Source organism: Patella vulgata, chromosome 5 (assembly GCF_932274485.2).
Source record: "Patella vulgata chromosome 5, xgPatVulg1.2, whole genome shotgun sequence".
In the NCBI taxonomy this organism is placed as follows: domain Eukaryota; kingdom Metazoa; phylum Mollusca; class Gastropoda; family Patellidae; genus Patella; species Patella vulgata.
Window position 1 is genome coordinate 29,459,549 of NC_065883.2, and position 19,292 is coordinate 29,478,840.

The 19,292-nt window shown below is 34.4% G+C and overlaps 1 protein-coding gene and 1 long non-coding RNA gene across 2 annotated transcripts; both read right to left on the reverse strand.

Annotated features, from left to right (window-relative positions):
- Positions 1 to 3,782: 3,782 nt before the first annotated feature.
- On the reverse strand, positions 3,783 to 10,920 carry LOC126820514 (thioredoxin-related transmembrane protein 1). The gene is made up of 8 exons (XM_050548548.2): positions 10,749 to 10,920; positions 8,007 to 8,122; positions 7,556 to 7,601; positions 6,847 to 6,975; positions 6,656 to 6,701; positions 6,279 to 6,380; positions 5,879 to 5,971; positions 3,783 to 5,582 (listed from the first exon to the last, which is right to left on the reverse strand). The coding sequence occupies exons 1-8, from the start codon at positions 10,901 to 10,903 to the stop codon at positions 5,454 to 5,456; spliced, it is 816 nt and encodes a 271-aa protein (XP_050404505.1). The 5' UTR covers positions 10,904 to 10,920; the 3' UTR covers positions 3,783 to 5,453.
- A 3,078-nt stretch (positions 10,921 to 13,998) lies between these two features.
- LOC126820518 (uncharacterized) lies at positions 13,999 to 19,286 on the reverse strand. The gene is made up of 3 exons (XR_007679981.2): positions 19,134 to 19,286; positions 15,605 to 15,698; positions 13,999 to 14,042 (listed from the first exon to the last, which is right to left on the reverse strand). It is a non-coding gene; the product is annotated as an uncharacterized LOC126820518 (long non-coding RNA).
- Between the last annotated feature and the right edge of the window lie 6 nt (positions 19,287 to 19,292).

Below are 19,292 nucleotides of genomic sequence, written 5' to 3' on the forward strand. Positions count from 1 at the left end.
AATATTATGTTGTTTTCTATTCGTTATACATTGTTAAGATAATAAAGTTTACAATATCCATCATTATACTACCACTATTCGATAACGGCTATTGAAATCTATTGTTTTTGAAAAACATTTATACGAAAACAGCTGTTCCGGTAACGGATACGTACCATCATAATTTATCATAAATTATAGTCATACTATTTTCGTGCGTTACAATATACTATTTCGACAAACATTTTCCTAGTAATGACAACTAAGATTTTAATAGAATATAGTCAGTGGTGCTTTTAAGGGGGCATAACTTGCGTGCAACGTGAGTAATTCGTGATTTATGGCAGTGGGGGTTATTCCATAAGTTAACCAGCGGCTGCCCGGCAGGATACGCCCATAATTTGCAAGAGTTGGATAGAGAACAAGCTAAAAACAAATGCGATTTTTTGTACAATCAGGGGCAATAACCCAGAAAGTTATGGCCTGAAATGTGCAAATATCAAAAGGGACTGAGATCTTTGGGATATAAAGATATGTTTTAAGTTTTATCAAAATCCGATAAAAATTGGGACCTCTAGAGGGTCCACAACCTTCGTATTACACACTTAGACTACACAATTTGCCTACAAAGAGCGGCCATTTTGTCGAGCAGTTTCGTTTCGATTTTCCCGAAATTCGAGTTCAACCTTCATTATGGTGGAATGGTGGTGTATTTAAAGTAGCTAAGTCTCTAACTCAATATCATCCAAAATCTTCAACATTGAAAACACGATTTATTTGCCAAATTAAATCAACATTCATGTTGTTATCTTACTTGTTATGGGCTTTTGATATCCAATATTTAAGACAAAATAAACATTTTACCATTGGTACACGAATCGTGTACCATAATGCGCTTCAGCCCCAGTTGTATCAAGAGACTCGAGGGACGAGGCTAGACACATTGCACCAAGTCAAACGGCGTATGTAGACTGGAATAACCAGACACTAGAAATTTGCACTCGCTTGAGACTGCTGGCTTATTTCGCCGAACATAACTGATTTGAAATTGGAGTAAAAACCGAAACCATTGAATGTAAATCAGTTTATATACATTCATATTACATTATTATATGCGTTGCGACCCACTTTTGTCAATTTCTAGGTCCCAAATGTTAGCGATTTAGCTCCTTTAAATGGTTTTTAAAATCTGAAAAAAATTGTGACCTCTAGAGAATCTGCAAGCTAAAAATGCGATTTTTCGAACAATCAGGGGCCATAATCCAGGAAGTTAAGTTCGGGTATCCGCAATTATCAAAGGGAACCGAGATCTTAGTGTTTAATGGTGATATATTCACACGTTTATTTTTTAAAAAAACAAAATGGGATAAAAATTGTGAACTTTACAGGGACCACAAGCTAAAAACGTGATTTTTTTGTTCAATCAAGGACCATAATTCACTAAGTTACGATCCGATATGCGCGAATATCGAAAGGAACCAATGCCTTTGGGTTATAAACATGTATTTCAAGTTTCATCAAAATCGGATGAAAATTGTGACCTCTAGTGGGTCCACAACCTTGATTTACTACATGTTTACACTATTTGCGTACGAGGGGCGGTCATTTTGTCCGGCAGTTTTGGTCCGATTTTCACGAAATTCGAACTCGACAAACATTACGGTGTAACGGTGATATATTCGAACGGTTTTTGAAATCGAATAATTGTGACCTTTAGAGGGACCACAAGCTAAAAACGCGATTTTTCGTACAATCAGGGGCCATAATTCAGGAAGTTACTATTCGATATGTACGAAAATAGAAAGGAGCCAAGATATTAGGGTTATAAACATGCATTTCAAGTTTCATCAAAATCAGATGACAATTGTGACCTCCAGAGGGTGCACAACCCTGATACACAATATTTTGACACTGTTTTCGAACGAGGGGCGGCCATTTTGTCCGTCCGTTTCGGTCCGATTTCTACGAAATTCGAACTCAATCATCCTTAGGGTGTAACGGTGATATATTCAAATGTTTTATTAAATCGGATAAAAATTGTGACCTCTATACGGTCCACAAGCTAAAAACGCGATTTTTCGTACAATCAGGGGCCATAATTCAGGAAGTTATGGTCCGATATGCGCGAATATCGACAGGAACCTAGATCTGTGGGTTATAAACATACATTTCAAGTTTAAACCAAATCGGATAAAAATTGTGACATCTACAGTGTTCACAAGCTACAAACGTGATTTTTCGTACAATCAGGGGTCATAATCCATGAAGTTACAGTCCGATAGATGCCAATATCGAAAGGAACTGAGATCTTAGGGTGATAAATCTATATTTCAAGTTTCATTGAAATCGGATAAAAATTGTGATCTGTAGAGTGTTCACAAACAATTGTTGACGGGCGGACAGGGGCAACGACAATATACGTCCACATAAAAATATGGGCGTATAAAAATGCATGCTTTTTGGCTAATGTTGGTATTCCATATTTTAAGTATGCAGTTAAGTTTTTCACATAGCCATATATAAAATAGAGCCTTTGAAAACCAATTTAAGGTAAGACACTTGGTTAAGTGGGAAAATTATGTATTTTTACTGAACTTTAAGAAAACCTTTGAATACGGACCCTGGTCTTAAATTGGAACTAAAAACTTATGGTGATTTATAGCAGTTACTTCGTCAATGTATTGAAGGCTATTGTTAAGACTAAATGTTATATCCTAGTTGGTTTTGGATATGTTCTGGAAATCAATTCCGTATTTGTGAAAGGCTCAAATAGCAACATAAGTTAGCGGATCACTACCTATGGACAGCCCCTTTTTCTGTTCAAGAGACATCATGGGGAAGCTTAATTTGCTTATTTCATTGCGTATTTCTGGCTTCAGATGTTATATAAATTATTATCTATACATTTATGCACATGAACAGTCCACAATGTTATATCCTAGTTGGTTTTGGATATGTTCTGGAAATCAATTCCGTATTTGTGAAAGGCTCAAATAGCAACATAAGTTAGCGGATCACTACCTATGGACAGCCCCTTTTTCTGTTCAAGAGACATCATGGGGAAGCTTAATTTGCTTATTTCATTGCGTATTTCTGGCTTCAGATGTTATATAAATTATTATCTATACATTTATGCACATGAACAGTCCACAATCAACTATCTCGGCCATCGGATGGCTTAGATGTTGAGTCGACTAGACAATGTCTGTCATATCTGCGTTTAATTCGAATTTTTGTGATAACGCATTTCACTCTGACATTAGACTCATAGGCCTACAGCTTTCTATAGGAAAAGTCTTATTTCGATTAAAAGTAATATAAACCTAATACAAATTTAATGGCATTCCCAACATTGTTTAGAATAAATTAATTTTACTGAAATGTTCAATATATTCATTTTTCATTATCTATTTTTGAACTAGTATAGTGAGAACGTCCAGATCTTTCTCTAAATCTTACATAATGCATCTTTAGCTTTATCTATTATATTACACAGAATTGTTTGTTTTATGTTGCACTTTGAGAAAGTAGATTAATTTTGTCCTGGTATGAATATTTAAATATCGATTTTGATGAGACGGGTCATTCCAAATCACGGGACCAGCACTGAATAAGTCAATTAATTATTTGATATACATCTATCGATAACACTGTAAGGTAGGGACACCATAACTCTACCTGTTCTAAAACAGTGACCTTAAAGAAGATATTTAAACTTATGTGTATTCATTCACGGTTGATAAGCTCCGGTTGATAAGCTCCGTCATTAATTAAAAATTAATACATGAAACTATTTTATAAATAGCTTAATTTATTCTGATAAAAAATAGCAAATGATATTTTGACATTCAATCATACATACACACACACAATATGAACATATATAACTGGAATAAGTACAGATTTATCTACAAAAATAAAACAATTAATTTATGTGAATGTTACAAACTATTTAAAGATGGGTCTGTCTTCCAAAAATTTTAAAATCTGTGAACAAGCATAATAAAGTTATGAAATTGCTAAATGATTTTGCTAACACAGAGAATAAATAAAAAGAATTACACAATCAAAATTTAAAAATTATTAATTTTTAATTCAAAATAATGATTAACATTTCATCACATATATATCAAATTCAGCTGGCGATCCATACAAATCCATACAAATATACAGCAAGAAATTGATGCACGCATTTTAAATATTCTGAGGACAAGTTTTAATTTAAATAATATTTCACACCTTAGCTTGCATTGTGTCAAGAATGTTAAACAAATAAAACAAAATAGTACCAGTGATAAATGCTGTCAATAGTTCTCATACACCATCACAATTAACACAGCAAAAAATATGCACAAACTTGTTTCACACACTAATAAAATCATAATTATTCTTAAATTCCAGAAAATTAAAACAATTATTAATTGAATATTTTTAAATTATGGATCAAGTCATCACAAAATCCGCCACAATACACTTTATTATGACAAATTGAAAGAAGTTTGAGAAGCATCTGACATGTTGAACAGTCGCTGATGGTTTTGCTCAATTGCTGTACTCAACTTACCCTGTCCAATTTTTCTGTTTGGATATAGAGTTAAAGCTGCATTAATTAAATCCTAAATCCATTCAATTTTAACCTCATAAAATTACAAGCCTTTGAAAATATATCAGAATTAACATTTGGAGATAGATATGGACTATCTGTCATCTCTTCATACGGACCAGAAAATAAGGACTCTTTGATCAAAGAGACATAAGAGAAAATCTTAATAGTTTATTTTTTTCTGAAAATTGATCATTTATCCAAACTTTTGTAAAATGATAATTCTGTTATATTTATTTCATATGATTTTTTAAAAAATTTCTCTTAAAGTAAACAAATGCTAATCAGAGTGGAAGAGACTACAGAGACTATTTAATATTGACTCATTAACAAAATTTTCAATTATAAAAACAATTAGTTTCTGTGTTTACCCGAAGTGCATTTATGAAGTTTCATGTATGTTCAACCCCAGATTGATAACTTCTCAAAATTTTGTACATAAATCTTAAATAATTACAAAAGCATCTTTATAAAAACAAAAAGGTAAGTATTATGGTTAAAGCCTTTTCATCACTTCAACAGAATTCCAAAAGTTGTACCAGCAATTGACTCTGCTCCTTTTAACATACTATAAATATTAAGATTCAAACAACCTGCTTTAGTTCAATTAAAATAACTACAGGTACAGTACCTATCTTCCTTCTAAAAACACATTTTTCAAACACAATTCCGTCTATCTTGAGCCATAAACAAATAAAACTAACTTATATTTCTCTAGTTAATAATAAATTTTTCACAATTACAATCTACATTTTCTTTAGACATTCTCAGATTTATAATAAGTTATACACCAAACACGTTCCCGAAATTTACTCTTACTCTTCACCAATTAAAATATCAAGTTCTTCAGATTTGATAAATTTTAAACAATTTAATTAGCTTGTTGAGGTTTTCGTTTTCTAACTGTTTTATCTTTTTTATTCTCCTCCGCTTCACCATCACCTTCATCACCATTTGCATCATCTTCAGCTGGCTTTGTGTCGTCTATTAAATCTTCATTCTGGTTATGAAATTTAAATTAATCATTTAATAATTTAATGATAATTAGCATGAATTCAAATATTTAGATTGTTTACAAACACCACAAGAAAGAATGTTGATTTATTTTTCTTTGTGATATATACATATATGCAAATATAAGTTATAACTTTAAATAAAGTACAATTACCTACTAATACTGATTTTTTTTGCCTTAATGTGTAACAAGAATAATTAAAATACAAACAATAAGAAATAATTTTACACAGAATTTCAGATTCAACCTAGATGAATTAATAAATTTCACATGGTTCTAACCTTATCTCTAGCATCATATTGTTGTCGTATTTCCTGGGGTGGTAATTTATTCATTTTGGGTGGAAATAAAACATCACAACAACACACTATCACCTAGAATAATAAAATTTACTTTTAAAAGAATGAAATCCACAGCAGAGAATAATAAGGCATTGGAATAAACAAATGACTCCATAAAAACTTTCGGAGGTCTTTGGCTAAAATTTCAACATAAAAAAATAAGCCTGATAGTCTCTTATTTAATAAGTACAACAAATCAAAAATAATAATTCTGATTCAGAATTTGTTCTCTTACTTTAAATTATTGACAATATGATTTTTCTGACTCTCGGCCAGACATAAAAAGGACGCCGCAAGAACCCTTGTCAGAATAGAAAAGTATCAAACATTTTAAACTTACTAAACCAAGCAATAAACCTAATATTATTGTCATTATAGCAAATATAAGATAGCAACCCCATTCTGGTATACCATATTCTGTTGTCATCATATTATAAAAACTCTGAAATATATAAAAATATACAAGAATTAAACAAAATATTCTTTTATAAAACAAAGATCGTGCAAAACTTATGAATGTTAGTATTTATTTAAATCTTTGCACTGATTGAATTATACAGACCTGTGCCATTTTCGTGTGTGTGCTTTCTAGGAAATTGGTCATATTAGTGTCCATAACTTTTCGTTAAATCAAAACAATTGTAATGACAGAATCTCTAATGGAGAACAATTATTGAATTCTATGAATGGAGAAATACAAAATTGAAAGTAACCTACCCTGATCACCATAGCAGCCTTGAAAAACAATCCTACCGCAGACATTCTAAAATCAAATTAATTGTGATACTTCATGTGTTATTTCGATAAGTGATGGTACAAGATTCAAGATTTCAAATTGTTACCAAACTGAGCTGATAAGAAAATGGAAACAATAGCAGTTGTGTCTGAATTAGTGATAATAAACTTACTGTAGAGATTTAGGATCAAGCATCCAAGAAACTGGTTCAAGTTCAACAAATCTTTTCTCATCCAGAAAACTGATCAATTCACTTTCTGATCGTGAACCAGAATACTGTCGAAATACTCCATCTTTTACACTGAAAGATTAAATATAAAAAACTAGAGACAGTTTAGAGTAGCTAAGTCTCTAACACATTGAAAACACATTTGTCAATTTAAATCAACATTGACCTTGTGATTTTACCGGGAAAAGATGGGCTTCTGATATCCAATATTTAAGACAAAATAAACATTTTACCATTGGTAGACAAATCGTGTACCATAATGCGTTTCAGCGCCATTTGTAACACGGGACTCGAAGACTGAGGCTAGACATATTCTTGCACATATTCCACAAGTCATATCAAACAGTGACACCATATTCTTATCTTGAGAGCATGTGCAATAAATACTATCGGTGCAGACTGGAATAACCTGATGCTACAGATTGCCATCCGACTGAGACTTCTGGCGTATTTCACCGAACATAACTGATTTGAAATTAGGGTAAAAATGGAAACGATTGAATGTAAATCAGTTTATATACATTCCTATTACATTATTATTTCTAGATCCCAAATATTATCGACTTAGCTCCTTTAAGTCATATTTCATGTCCATACATATATGAATAAAATGAAATTTAGTTTGGGATGAAATGAGGTGAGGTATACTTACTGGTATATGGTTGGTAAAGCTGTTACAAAAAATCTTCCACTTAAACCTGAAACAGAACAGTTTGATTTATTTATTAATAATACCACGGTGCTGCCAGTTAAAAAATGTGGGCTCATAGATCTTTCTGATGACAGAACAGAAGGCAGGGCTGAACCAAGGAAGACACCAGGACTGCATGGAATCCATCAGAACTGTATGGAATCCAACATTAAATACAAACTCGGCCATTTCAGGACTAACACAATACGGTCACGGTTGGGTCTTAAACATTGAGAGGAAGCCAGAGAACGAGGGAAAAAACCCACAAGGTTGGGCAGGCGACCCTACTCCTCATCACGCCATTTGACTCAATGACTGACCTTATGATCTAGACCACCAAACCCCCAACACAAAACAAACATAAAGACGAAAGCAACCAACAATTAAAACTTTGAGTCTTTCTTTAACATACCTGGATTTTCTGTTACATCTGTCTGTCCTATACCAACATCCAGATCTTTGGACCATTTTGCCATGGCATCCCAGGTTGACTGGAATGTTCGACATGCTGGACACCATGGAGCATAACTAATAAAAAATATTCAAAAATGCTAAATATATTTAAATATTTGCAGTGTTTAATGATACAAATGTCATTGTTACCATTCCAGTGAGTGATCTGTCAATGAGATAATGGTAAGTCCAGAGTCTGGATAAACTGAGACAATATTTATTTCTGAATGATAAGTAGGATGGCTCTCTCTCTTACCTTTCTGTTGGTTAAGAGGATGGTTGATTGATAACCTGGGAAAAGTTAAAATCATGTCATTTCTCAGTTATTTCTGAACTTCCAAAGATTATGATATTTTTAAGAATTTTTACACGGATTCCAACCATAGTATATATGTAACCATTGTTTAAAAGCTGAATCAATTACCTTTTCAACAATGCATTTCAATAATATCAATAATAAACCTACCACATCAACATTTCTAAATTCTATGGCTACATTGGCTACATATACGATATTAATAGTAGAGCTGGTATTGTTTTAGAGTTAAGACATTGTCATTGGTATTTTATCTGTACAAATATAAACCTAACTAAGCAGATATGGCATGCAGAAGAGGTGGTAGCATGTCATTTCGGTCCCGCGTCAGTTCGGACGCAACAAAAACGTCGTTTCGGACTCAGTTTGACGACCTTTCGGACTTACTTGGCGACTTTTCGGACTCGGTATGGGGACTTTTCGGACTCGGTATGGGGACTTTTCGGACTCGGACTGGCGACCTTTCGGACTCAATAACGGACTCAATAAAAGATGAAAAATTCTATGTATGTGTTTTATTTATCCCATACAGACCTTATGCACTGTTTATTCTTTCGTTTTAGATGAGGCCGAAGACAGACCATTCACAATAATAAAGAAATTAAACATTGTTAGTTGTGTTTTATTTATCCCATACAGACCTTACGCACTTGAACGTTTATTTGTTTCGTTTTAGGTGAGGCTGAAGACAGACCATTCAAAATAATAAAGAAATTTAACATTGTTAGTTGTGTTTTATTTATCCCATACAGACCTTGAACTTGAAGTAAAACCAATATTACTAAGATCGGCGAATACTGTATTTAATCTGAGTAAGTTTAGATTATTGACGATCAATTGATCGGCGATTCTTAAAGCCGTTAAGAAACGATTAAAAAATAAAAGCACTGCTACCTTCCTTTTGTTGATTAGTGAAACCAAGTCGAGATTATTTAATCTCTATTTAATTGATTGGCGATTAATTGATAGGCTATTAAAAAAAAACACAGCCATTTGTACGGCCCACCTGCCCCCCCAAAAATGAAACTGATAAAATAAATAAAATAAATGTATGTTTTATAAAATAAATGAATACCCGACTGAAGATATTATTTCAGCAAATAAATATGCCCGCTGTTATAAATCGCTGTATGCTATGTTAATGTATGAATTTATGTTTTATACAATAAATGAATACCCGACTGAGGCTATTATTTCATCAAATAAATATGCGGCATGCCCGTTGTTATAAATCGCTGTTATCGATTGGCTACCAGTCGAGATGCGAGTTTTATTCAAAATTTTATGCATTATTTTTAAATTAATACGCCATAGTGAGTCAGCGCCCCTCTACCTTAGTGACTTGATTAAGGTATCGAATCAGACAAAAAGCTGTAGTGGTGTGAAACTTGACCATCAGAGGGTTCGACCAATACCAAATAAGGCATATGGTGATAGGGCTTTTTCTGTTTATGCACCCAAATTGTGGAATGAATTGCCAGTTGCGATGAGGGCCATCTGTGACTTCAATGTATTTAAAACAACACTCAAAACTCACCTCTTTAAATGTCACTATTTTTAAGCTATCAAACAATATTTTTAGGCCTTTATGTTTTTTAAGTAATCTTTTTGTATATACATGTATTTTGTATCATGTGATTTATGTATTATTTGTAAAGCGCTTTCTGATAATGTATGTAAAACGCTATATTAAGAATAAATCATTATCATTATCATTATGCTATGTTAATAAATAAAATACATAGTTTATAAAGTAAATTGACGTCAGTGTTCTATAATTCTATGTTCTATACCCGAGTCCGAAACGTCACCTACCCGAGTACGAAACGTCATCTATCCGAGTCCGAAACGTCACCTACCCGAGTCCGAAATGTCGAGGACATATTTTTGGGAGTCCGAAATGACGCGGGACCAAAATGACATGTAATCGAAAGGGTTATATTATAGGAGGCGAATGCTAAAAAACCCCAACCTCTTACTGTATTTCTGTGTATTGTTAGATATAAAATGTTACTGTCAGTAATAGCTGTACATAAATCATACAGTGACAGGTGACACATCAATCACGCAGTACGGTACACTACATGAGTTATTAGTATAAATAAGCCCCTGACAAAATTTTGCTCTAATTCTAAGACTTTCTGGCAATAATTGTCATCATCACATACCGATGCAAATAAACTGCGTTCATTAAACCCATTACAGAAGAAAAATATGACAGTAATATAGAACTGATATTTAGACTCGTGTTGTCACACCATAGGGCACACTGTCGATGCCAGTAACGACAAACAATGCCAGAATGCGATCAACTCAGCAAGTAGTACCACTGAGGCGAGAAGTCGATATCATTTCAGTATTTTCATACTAAATGCAACAACTTACAACTCAATCATCCATTCTCCTTCCAAGATATTTCGCCAATTATCTTCTGTTATCACAGCGGGTTTGTCTGTCTCTTTGCCTTCATTTAAAACAATAACAATACAACAAAAAATAATTAAAAAGACGGAAGTAAGCATGTCCTTTCTCGTGGCCATTTTGTTAATTAATACTATTCGAAACTCCAAAAGAGAAAATCTTTCCTGAAGAAAATCCGCAAATTTTAGTTAAAGGGAGATAACTATATTTAGAGAGCGGGAGAAATTAATGTTTAACGTCCGCCCAACACAAACTAGGTCATTTCGGAACGAAAATGGTACAATTTTGTTTTAGTAACGCGCTGTGGGAGGGGGAGGTTAGGTAACAAGCAATAATTATAATATTATATGTATACTAACAAGAATATAATGTCATGGAGAAACTTTTAATTAGTATTCTGATACTGTGTTATTACCTATGCTTTCCAACCTGTGTTCATAATTCCATGTGCGTATGCACATAGTTAAAACTCACAAGATGTGCCTAACTAAATTTAAGGTGCCCTTTTTTGATAAATATTGTCAGGCATTGCCCTTGCTTCTCAAATCCCGTCCACATCTACAATAATCTACATGCGCACTGTAAGAGATTTTAAACTTAATGGCGTATGGCTCTATTTTTTGGAACCTTGAAATAGACGAAAATGGTTCTAAAAGCACATAATGTTAATGTAATATAAACGTATGTAAAGTGATTTAGACTTATATTTAATTATTGAAAAGAATTTATAATCAATAATGTGCGGTGAAATACGTTGTTTGTGTTGTTGTGTTGTTCTTAGTGTTTAACGCCGGCTTCCACCGAAGGTGATATCGCAGACAAGTTGTCTTTTTACGTTGTTTGTGAACCAGCCTTTACTATTTACTTCCACGTTGCCTTGTAGGAATTGTTTTTATTGGTTCCGAAACCATAGAATACACGACTCGCGTACTGATTATAAAATGTTAATAGGGTCTCAAATATTGGATATTAGGATCCAATATTTCGCGGCAAGATAACAACACCATATTGATTGAAATTGGCCAACATTGAATTTAAATTCGTGTTTTTAATTTCGAATTTTATGGAAAATATCGGGTTAGCGATTTAGCTCCTGTAATTAGATGAAACTCGCAGAGATATATTATTACGTCATAAAGATGTACACGTATTTTAACTGTTGAAGAATTTCCATGAACATTGGTATACATTTAGTGTCTTTGATTCCAAAAATCCTTTCACAGTATAACGGACAAGCCCATACATGTAAATAGAATTATAAGCGAGATTCCACCAAGACACGACTAAACTTGAATACCACCCCATATATGTTTTTGATAAATTAACAAATAATTGACATCCCATTAAACATACATTATGCAAGAGCTAAGTCTGCCAATTGCAGGTTTTTCTTTAGGCCTGAAATGTTATCTAAAATTATTAATCAGACATTAATTAACTTATCCAGACCATTATCAACTCTCGATGTCATCGCTAGCCTCCGATATTTACTGGATTAGGATTCGATTTGCTGCTCAACTTTCATTCATGATTAAATCATGAATTGGATAATCGAGACTATGTTTTTTATCGTACCTGCTTTAGTAATGATGATCGAGGCTAGATCGAAAATTCAATCGCTAAATTATTCTCGGTTCAGAGTGGATCAATTTGACTGAAATTTTCAGCAAATTCCCTTTACATTATCTATTTTTTAACTATCATAGTGAGAACTGTCAGCTCTTTATCTAATCTCCCATAATGTATCTTTAATAAACAATAACATGGCAAACATTCCAAACAAGGCTAGTTAATATTTGATCCCCTTTTCATGACGGATTTGTAGAGAGAGAGAGAGAGAGAGAGAGAGAGAGAGAGAGAGAGAGAGAGAGTTTAACGTCCACTCGACACAGACTAGGTCATTTCGGGACTAACATATGGCTTAATTTTATTTCAATAATTCGCTTGCGCGTAGGTGTCTTTAGCAGTGGGAGGAAACCGGAGGACCCGGAGAAAACCCACGAAGATGGAAAGGAGATCCTACTCCTTGTCACGTACGACGGATTTGTAGGTTTGGTTCATTTCTAATTCATCGGTTGGGGAGGAAAGGTAGAATCTCGGTGGGACTATTTATTATTTTTCCAAAGCCGTTTTCCACTCGACATGGAAATAGGGGAGAGAATCCAGGGTTCCCCGTTGACGTAAAAGAATCATTGACAATTAAAATTGACGGCCACAGACGCCACTGCCGTATGTTAGTCTCAAAATGACCGAAGTATTGTAGACGAGAGGCTCAACTTCATCCCTGCCCTTTCTATAATTAATCTCTACGTAAATCCTGTAACATATTATTAAAATCATAAAAAAAAACCCTTAAAATATTTATTTCAATTTGTGCTCGACACACCACATTATAACGGAATATGAAAACCGTCTTTAAGATTGTACATTATAACAACAAAATAAGAAATACAATATGATAATAAAAACATTAATTCCTCACAGTAACAAAACGAATTTTTTGTACACTAATTAATGGCCATAATACACAACTAATATCTAACACAGAGATACACACCCTTCGATTTCATTTAAAATATCATTTTAATACCGATGTTTTCATATTTCATTTAAAATGTAATATTAAAATGAAACCACCCGTACTGAAATCATATGAATTTTTTTATCAACATTTAACTGCAAAAAACATTATGCTATAATACAAACTATATACTATGCAATATACACATATAATATGTGACAATGTCATGTGAGATACATTATTCTGCCATTAATAATGTCATGTATATACATTAATAATGTCATAATGTTAATGGTGCTCTCAAAATACTAATAAATTGGTTTAAAAAATAAATCATAATGTACTCAACAAAATATGTAATATAGAAGAAGCATAAAAAAATACAACATGAAAGTAGCAAACATACATAATTATAAAATAATACTGCAAGCGGGTATATTATTACTTCTATTGGTAAGCATTTTAAATGCTATATTTATCACTATTGCAATTGTCTTTACTGAAGACATATCTAAGACTTTTTATGCAAATTCTTTGTCGGTTCTAAACATCAACGAACTTTGATAACGGGAGGTCTCGTGATGGAAGTCTGGGCGAAGTAGCTTCGATCTGGAAGGCATTTTATATTTTGATTCCACTCTGTTTCTATCTTCAACATTGTAAGACATTTGTTCTCGTTTATCCAAATATAAATTTTCATCGTGTTCATAATGAGGAATTCTACCAGGGTGAGCATTCTGGAAAGAGATTGGAATTGTTTTCGATTCATTGTTATTTCATATCAAAAGTAATATTTTAAAACACTGATATAAGGACGTATTCGCGACGCATGCAGTATAAGATAAATTTGGCCAGACAACAGTGTTTCTACCTACTCTTTGTCGGGTTCTTAGGCGTTTACGTCAGCGACTACACGAGTGGGCCTGTTTTTCGTAACATCGATCGATGCATACTCCTCGCAGTGTTTCGTTTGATTAGAGCTAATCCCACGTAACATTGCTGTAAAGGAAACACATTTCTGCTCCAAATTATGACTGGTCAATAGTCCGATTGACAACCAATAGCTAACTGCGTCAATATCACTACGCTTTAAACAGAGCTCCAAATGTTTACATAACGTTACTTCATGACTCACGATTTTATTATGCCCAATTAACCAGTACATAGCAGAATATAGATAACAAACCTTAATCTCTCAACCCTCCAATTTTCGAGATAAGACATGAGGTCATTACCTTCAACGTAGCACATGCGGGAGCGATTCGCACCCGGCATTTGTAAACAAAATTGACAATATTTTTAATAAAAACAACGATTGATTATTGTTATTTATAATATTTCTGCCGGACCCAACTACAATTAAGCATATAATCCTACCTGAAACGGGTACAAATCGCCGTTTTTAAAATCGAGGCGTTAAGCCGTTACTAAGACCGTCATCTTTTTAAACGAGACGCTGTCATCATGAAGGCGGGGCTAAATATAAGGCTTTTATAACAGCCAATCAATAGGGCAATCTAAAGCTCTGTAACTATGAATGGATTTCGATGGCGGTAAATGTCAGACAAAAACCACGCTTCATTAATTTAAACGCGAATATTTGGAGATAGGCGACAGTTGTACCACTACATTGGCCTCTGTAAGTTTAATTAATCATAATAGCATAAACGTATCTTATTTTAAAGATGTTACATGCATTAATAAAGAAATTGAGTTTGCCACTTGGAACTAAAGGCATCCAATCGTAGCTAAAAACAAACACATCAGTATATCTCAACGTTTTTAGCTACGTTCTCGTAGCTAAGCAGAATATTGCAGAAAAACAAATTGCGTGAAAAACGAGGCTATCAACACGGACACAATGTATCGAAGCCAATTCAGCAATGGCCTGAGAGGGATTTCTCGGGCCATTGCTTCAAGAATATGATCGATTAGACGCTGCCTTGCCACTAACATGGGAAGACCAGATTGAAAATCCCGAGGAAATTTCTTGACCAATATCGGGATAGAACCTGGGACTTCCTAGTTGGTGAACCATACCAATTGTTTGGCGTTGACAACATAGATAACTCTGAGAGAGAACACAATGAGAATGAACATCGATATCTTTGCCAGAGAACACGATGAGCGTCGACATTATAGTTTCAAATGGGCAAACAGTTTAATGCGAAGATCTACAAACAATTTGAACAATATAAAGAATGGTTTAAATAGCGCTTTGACTATCTGGTTATTGATTACCTGGACCGTGTAAGCAAGACCTCTTCGAAAATCGTGTTAAACCATTCAAAAAACTTACTTTGATAATCAATTCTCTATTCTTCATATCGGTTTTCCATTCCTGTACATACAATCTGGGTATGATAGGGTGAGCTCGGGAGAATGACGGTACCCTGTGAACATAAAACACACACACACTTGAATTGGACATTAAATACAGTAGAAAATGACGCCATAAGCTCTTTCTTCGCATTTTAGTTCTGAGCCAACGTAATTTGTTGACAACCTATTTCCCACTGCCAATAATCCATTTAAATCCCATTTCATTTCCTTGCATCATGGAGTTACAATGCTTTATAACTCAATTATTATGACTATCTTACAACATCCACATTTCTGAAAAGCGGCGCTTGAAAACTGTAATTCTTAAATTGGTTGGCAACTAAAATAACGTTTGTTTTCAAATATGACCAATAGGCAGACAATCAATGGGCATTATTCGAGAATATTGCAAATACCGGAGCTTAGAAAATGAGTATGAGTAAAGGCCGAATAATGACAAGTTATTCTGACGGTCATTTCTGGTTGGCAGAAAACCATGGACACTTTAATGTGCGTTTATTTTATTCTGATATATAACATCCTGAACTAAACCAGTTGGATGAAAATTGATATAGTTAATTGAGCAACAGCTAATATACTCAGCCAAATAAAAAACTTGACACTCGGGATTTTTGGGACTAGATTTTTAATATTTGGTTTAAGGCAACTATTTTAGTGTTATGTTGTGTACAGACAACCCTGACATCAACAGAAAGCAAGAATACGTCTCGATGAAAGTCCTTGACATTGATAACGTTCGTGATGTCACAGCACCCCCCCCCCCCAAATGAAATTCACAGACTTGGAGAACAATCGGAATAAAGTGTTTAGTAACGGTTGTGGCCTCCTCTAGCGTCTCGTACTGCCACACAACGTCTTCTCATGGATCTCAGAACATGATTAAACACTACCCGAGGAAGACGTCGCCACTGCTCAGCAAGAGCATGTTGAAGGTCCTGCAACGTCAGTGGTGGATTCACTTGCTGACGAACACGTCGACCCAGTTCGTCCCAGATGTGTTCAATAGGATTAAGGTCGGGGCTAAGCGACGGCCAATCCAGGACTTGGACACCGGCATTTCTTAAAAAATTCTGGGTAGCAATTGCTGTATGGGGTCGAGCAACGTTAGTCCAGGCCCATGTCTCTGCATAAACGGAAGAAGAACAGGTTGCAAAATCTGTTCCCTGTACTGGACAACATTTAAGTTCCCTTGGACAACAACAAGAGGAGAACGTCCATGTGCACAAAATGAACCACAAACCATAACGCTGCCGCCACCAAATCGGTCAACTTCTCTGACGCATACTTGAGCGTAACGTTCACCTCGTCTGCGGTACACTCGAGCCCTGCCATCGGCAAATCTCAAAGTGAATCGAGATTCGTCACTAAAGACAACCGAATTCCACTGTCTTTGAATAAATCTTATGTGTCTTGTGGACCACACAAGTCGGTTACGGCGATGAAGAGGCGTCAATATTGGTCCATTATAGGGCCTCCGAGCTCGAAGACCAGCAGCCTGCAAGCGATTTCGAACAGTTTGTGCAGTTACCCTTCCACCAAACATCTCTCTACTTGTGGAGGTTGCAGTGACAAATCTGTTTCTAAGATCACGTAATCGTATTGCTAGACCTTCTGAAGTGACGTCACACGTGGCGCTCCCGCCCTTGGGCGGTCGGCAATAGTTCCAGTTTGAAGAACTCTCATTCTAAGATTGTCTGGCGTGAACAATTAAAGGCTCTTGCAACAGTGACCACAGACTGACCAACATAGAGCCTACCTATAGCACGTAGACGTTCTACATTTGAAAGGCGCGGCATTTTCTAACAAAGATGAAAATAACAATTTTAATTTGTTTTTCCAGTTCAAGTTACGTGTGCGTGTTCAGTTTAAGCAAACTTGCATCGATTGACCTCACGAGTTTGTGTTTGCACGTGTTTTTCAGGTTTTTCATCTTTATATGCTCAAAAGTCACGTGATCCACGTGACTTTACAATATTATGAAATTAAAGGCTACTTACTACTTACTATCGTTATAAACACTTTAAAATTTATTTGACTTATCAGAAAAAATTTTTTGTTGAAATTCATCAGTGTCAAGTTTTTAATTTGGCGGAGTATATTTATTTGCTAGGACAGCGGTTTTATTGTCTCGCCTTCGATCTCAAATGTCGCATTGTACACGTCGTTCTACTAATTTTCGCGGATCTTATATTGTGCATTCGTATAATCGGTTCCGTATAATCCACTTGTAATCCCTTTCTCTATCAAATTAATTTTATCATATCAATAAATCTTTAATCGTTAAAACCCGTTCTTGATGGGATTATACTAATCAAGGTAATTAATGGGTTTAATTTAAAAGCGTTCAGATTGGCGTATAATACTGTTTTCATAATCTGAATCGATACAGTTTAATCCAATGACGTTAGCCCATTGTCAAATTCTTTCGAAGCTAAAGGCCCTTTTGCCTCGAAAAGTATGTAATTCTAATAAGTGCAGGAGAACCGCACCGGCCATACACGACAGAGTGATAATTGGGTTTAATATTGGCCTCTAATTTGCATACTTCTGGTTAATTTGCTTGTATCAAAAATCGTCCTTTATTTGAAATCTGTGAATGTTTATTTTTGAAGACTTGCAGAATCTACGCGTAGCCTAAATGCATCCGACCAAAAACAGTTGTTTTAACAATTAAATATTATACGTTATCCTAAAGCTACTAAGCTACAAGATTTTATACAGGCAACAATGCTCCGACAAAATTTGGAATAGTGAAAGACAATAAATAATCGACAATTAATAAAGACAATAGACCTTGATTGAATGAAAACAAAATAAAGGCGATTCTAAGATAGCTTCGGTCTAAAATATAAATTGGCTAATTAAAGGGACAATAACACTCTTGCTGGCTTGACAGCTCCAGAAAATAAAATATAGCCTTATTCTAAGTACTAGATGTGTTAGTGTCCTACCTGTTGTGTAAATAATTATCCATTAAATCCTATTTTCCTTGTCCAGAGGGTTCAAAAATATTTTTAAATCCAAGTCACATTTGAAAAGCCTTACGTCAGGCTTTTCAAATCATTTAGTTGAATTTTCCCAATTATTTTAAATTAGGTGTGTTAAGATGAAATTTGTATCATCAATTAATTGGAATATTGTATAATAATTGTAAAATAGTACATTTTGTTGACCAGAATAAAGATTGGGACATATTATTCAGTTACAAGAAGAGTGGTATTGCGCCTTTAATGGAAGAAAGAAAAAAACTATTAATGAAAAATCAAACATTATAGCCTGCTATTATGTTATTCTATTTCGTTACATAAAGCAAATATTGATCAAGCATTGCCAAAAATATAGACAGCTGTGATTTGCAACTGTCATTTGGTAGCGTCCATAGCAACGAAACGCAAACTCAAAATAGAATTCGATCCAGATCTAGATCAAGCCTTCAAGTTGAATTTTGAAGTTTTGTGATTATTGAAATAATTTTACAATTTTACCTGGCTTCACAATATGTAAACATATTTTTACCAAACTCTTCTTTGTACGTTCCCCCAGACATCTTTGTATAACAGTGAATTGGTAACTAGTATTCAACTGACCCACTGAATGCAAACAATCGGCTAAATATAGCCCTGTAAAGCCACGTGATCCGATGA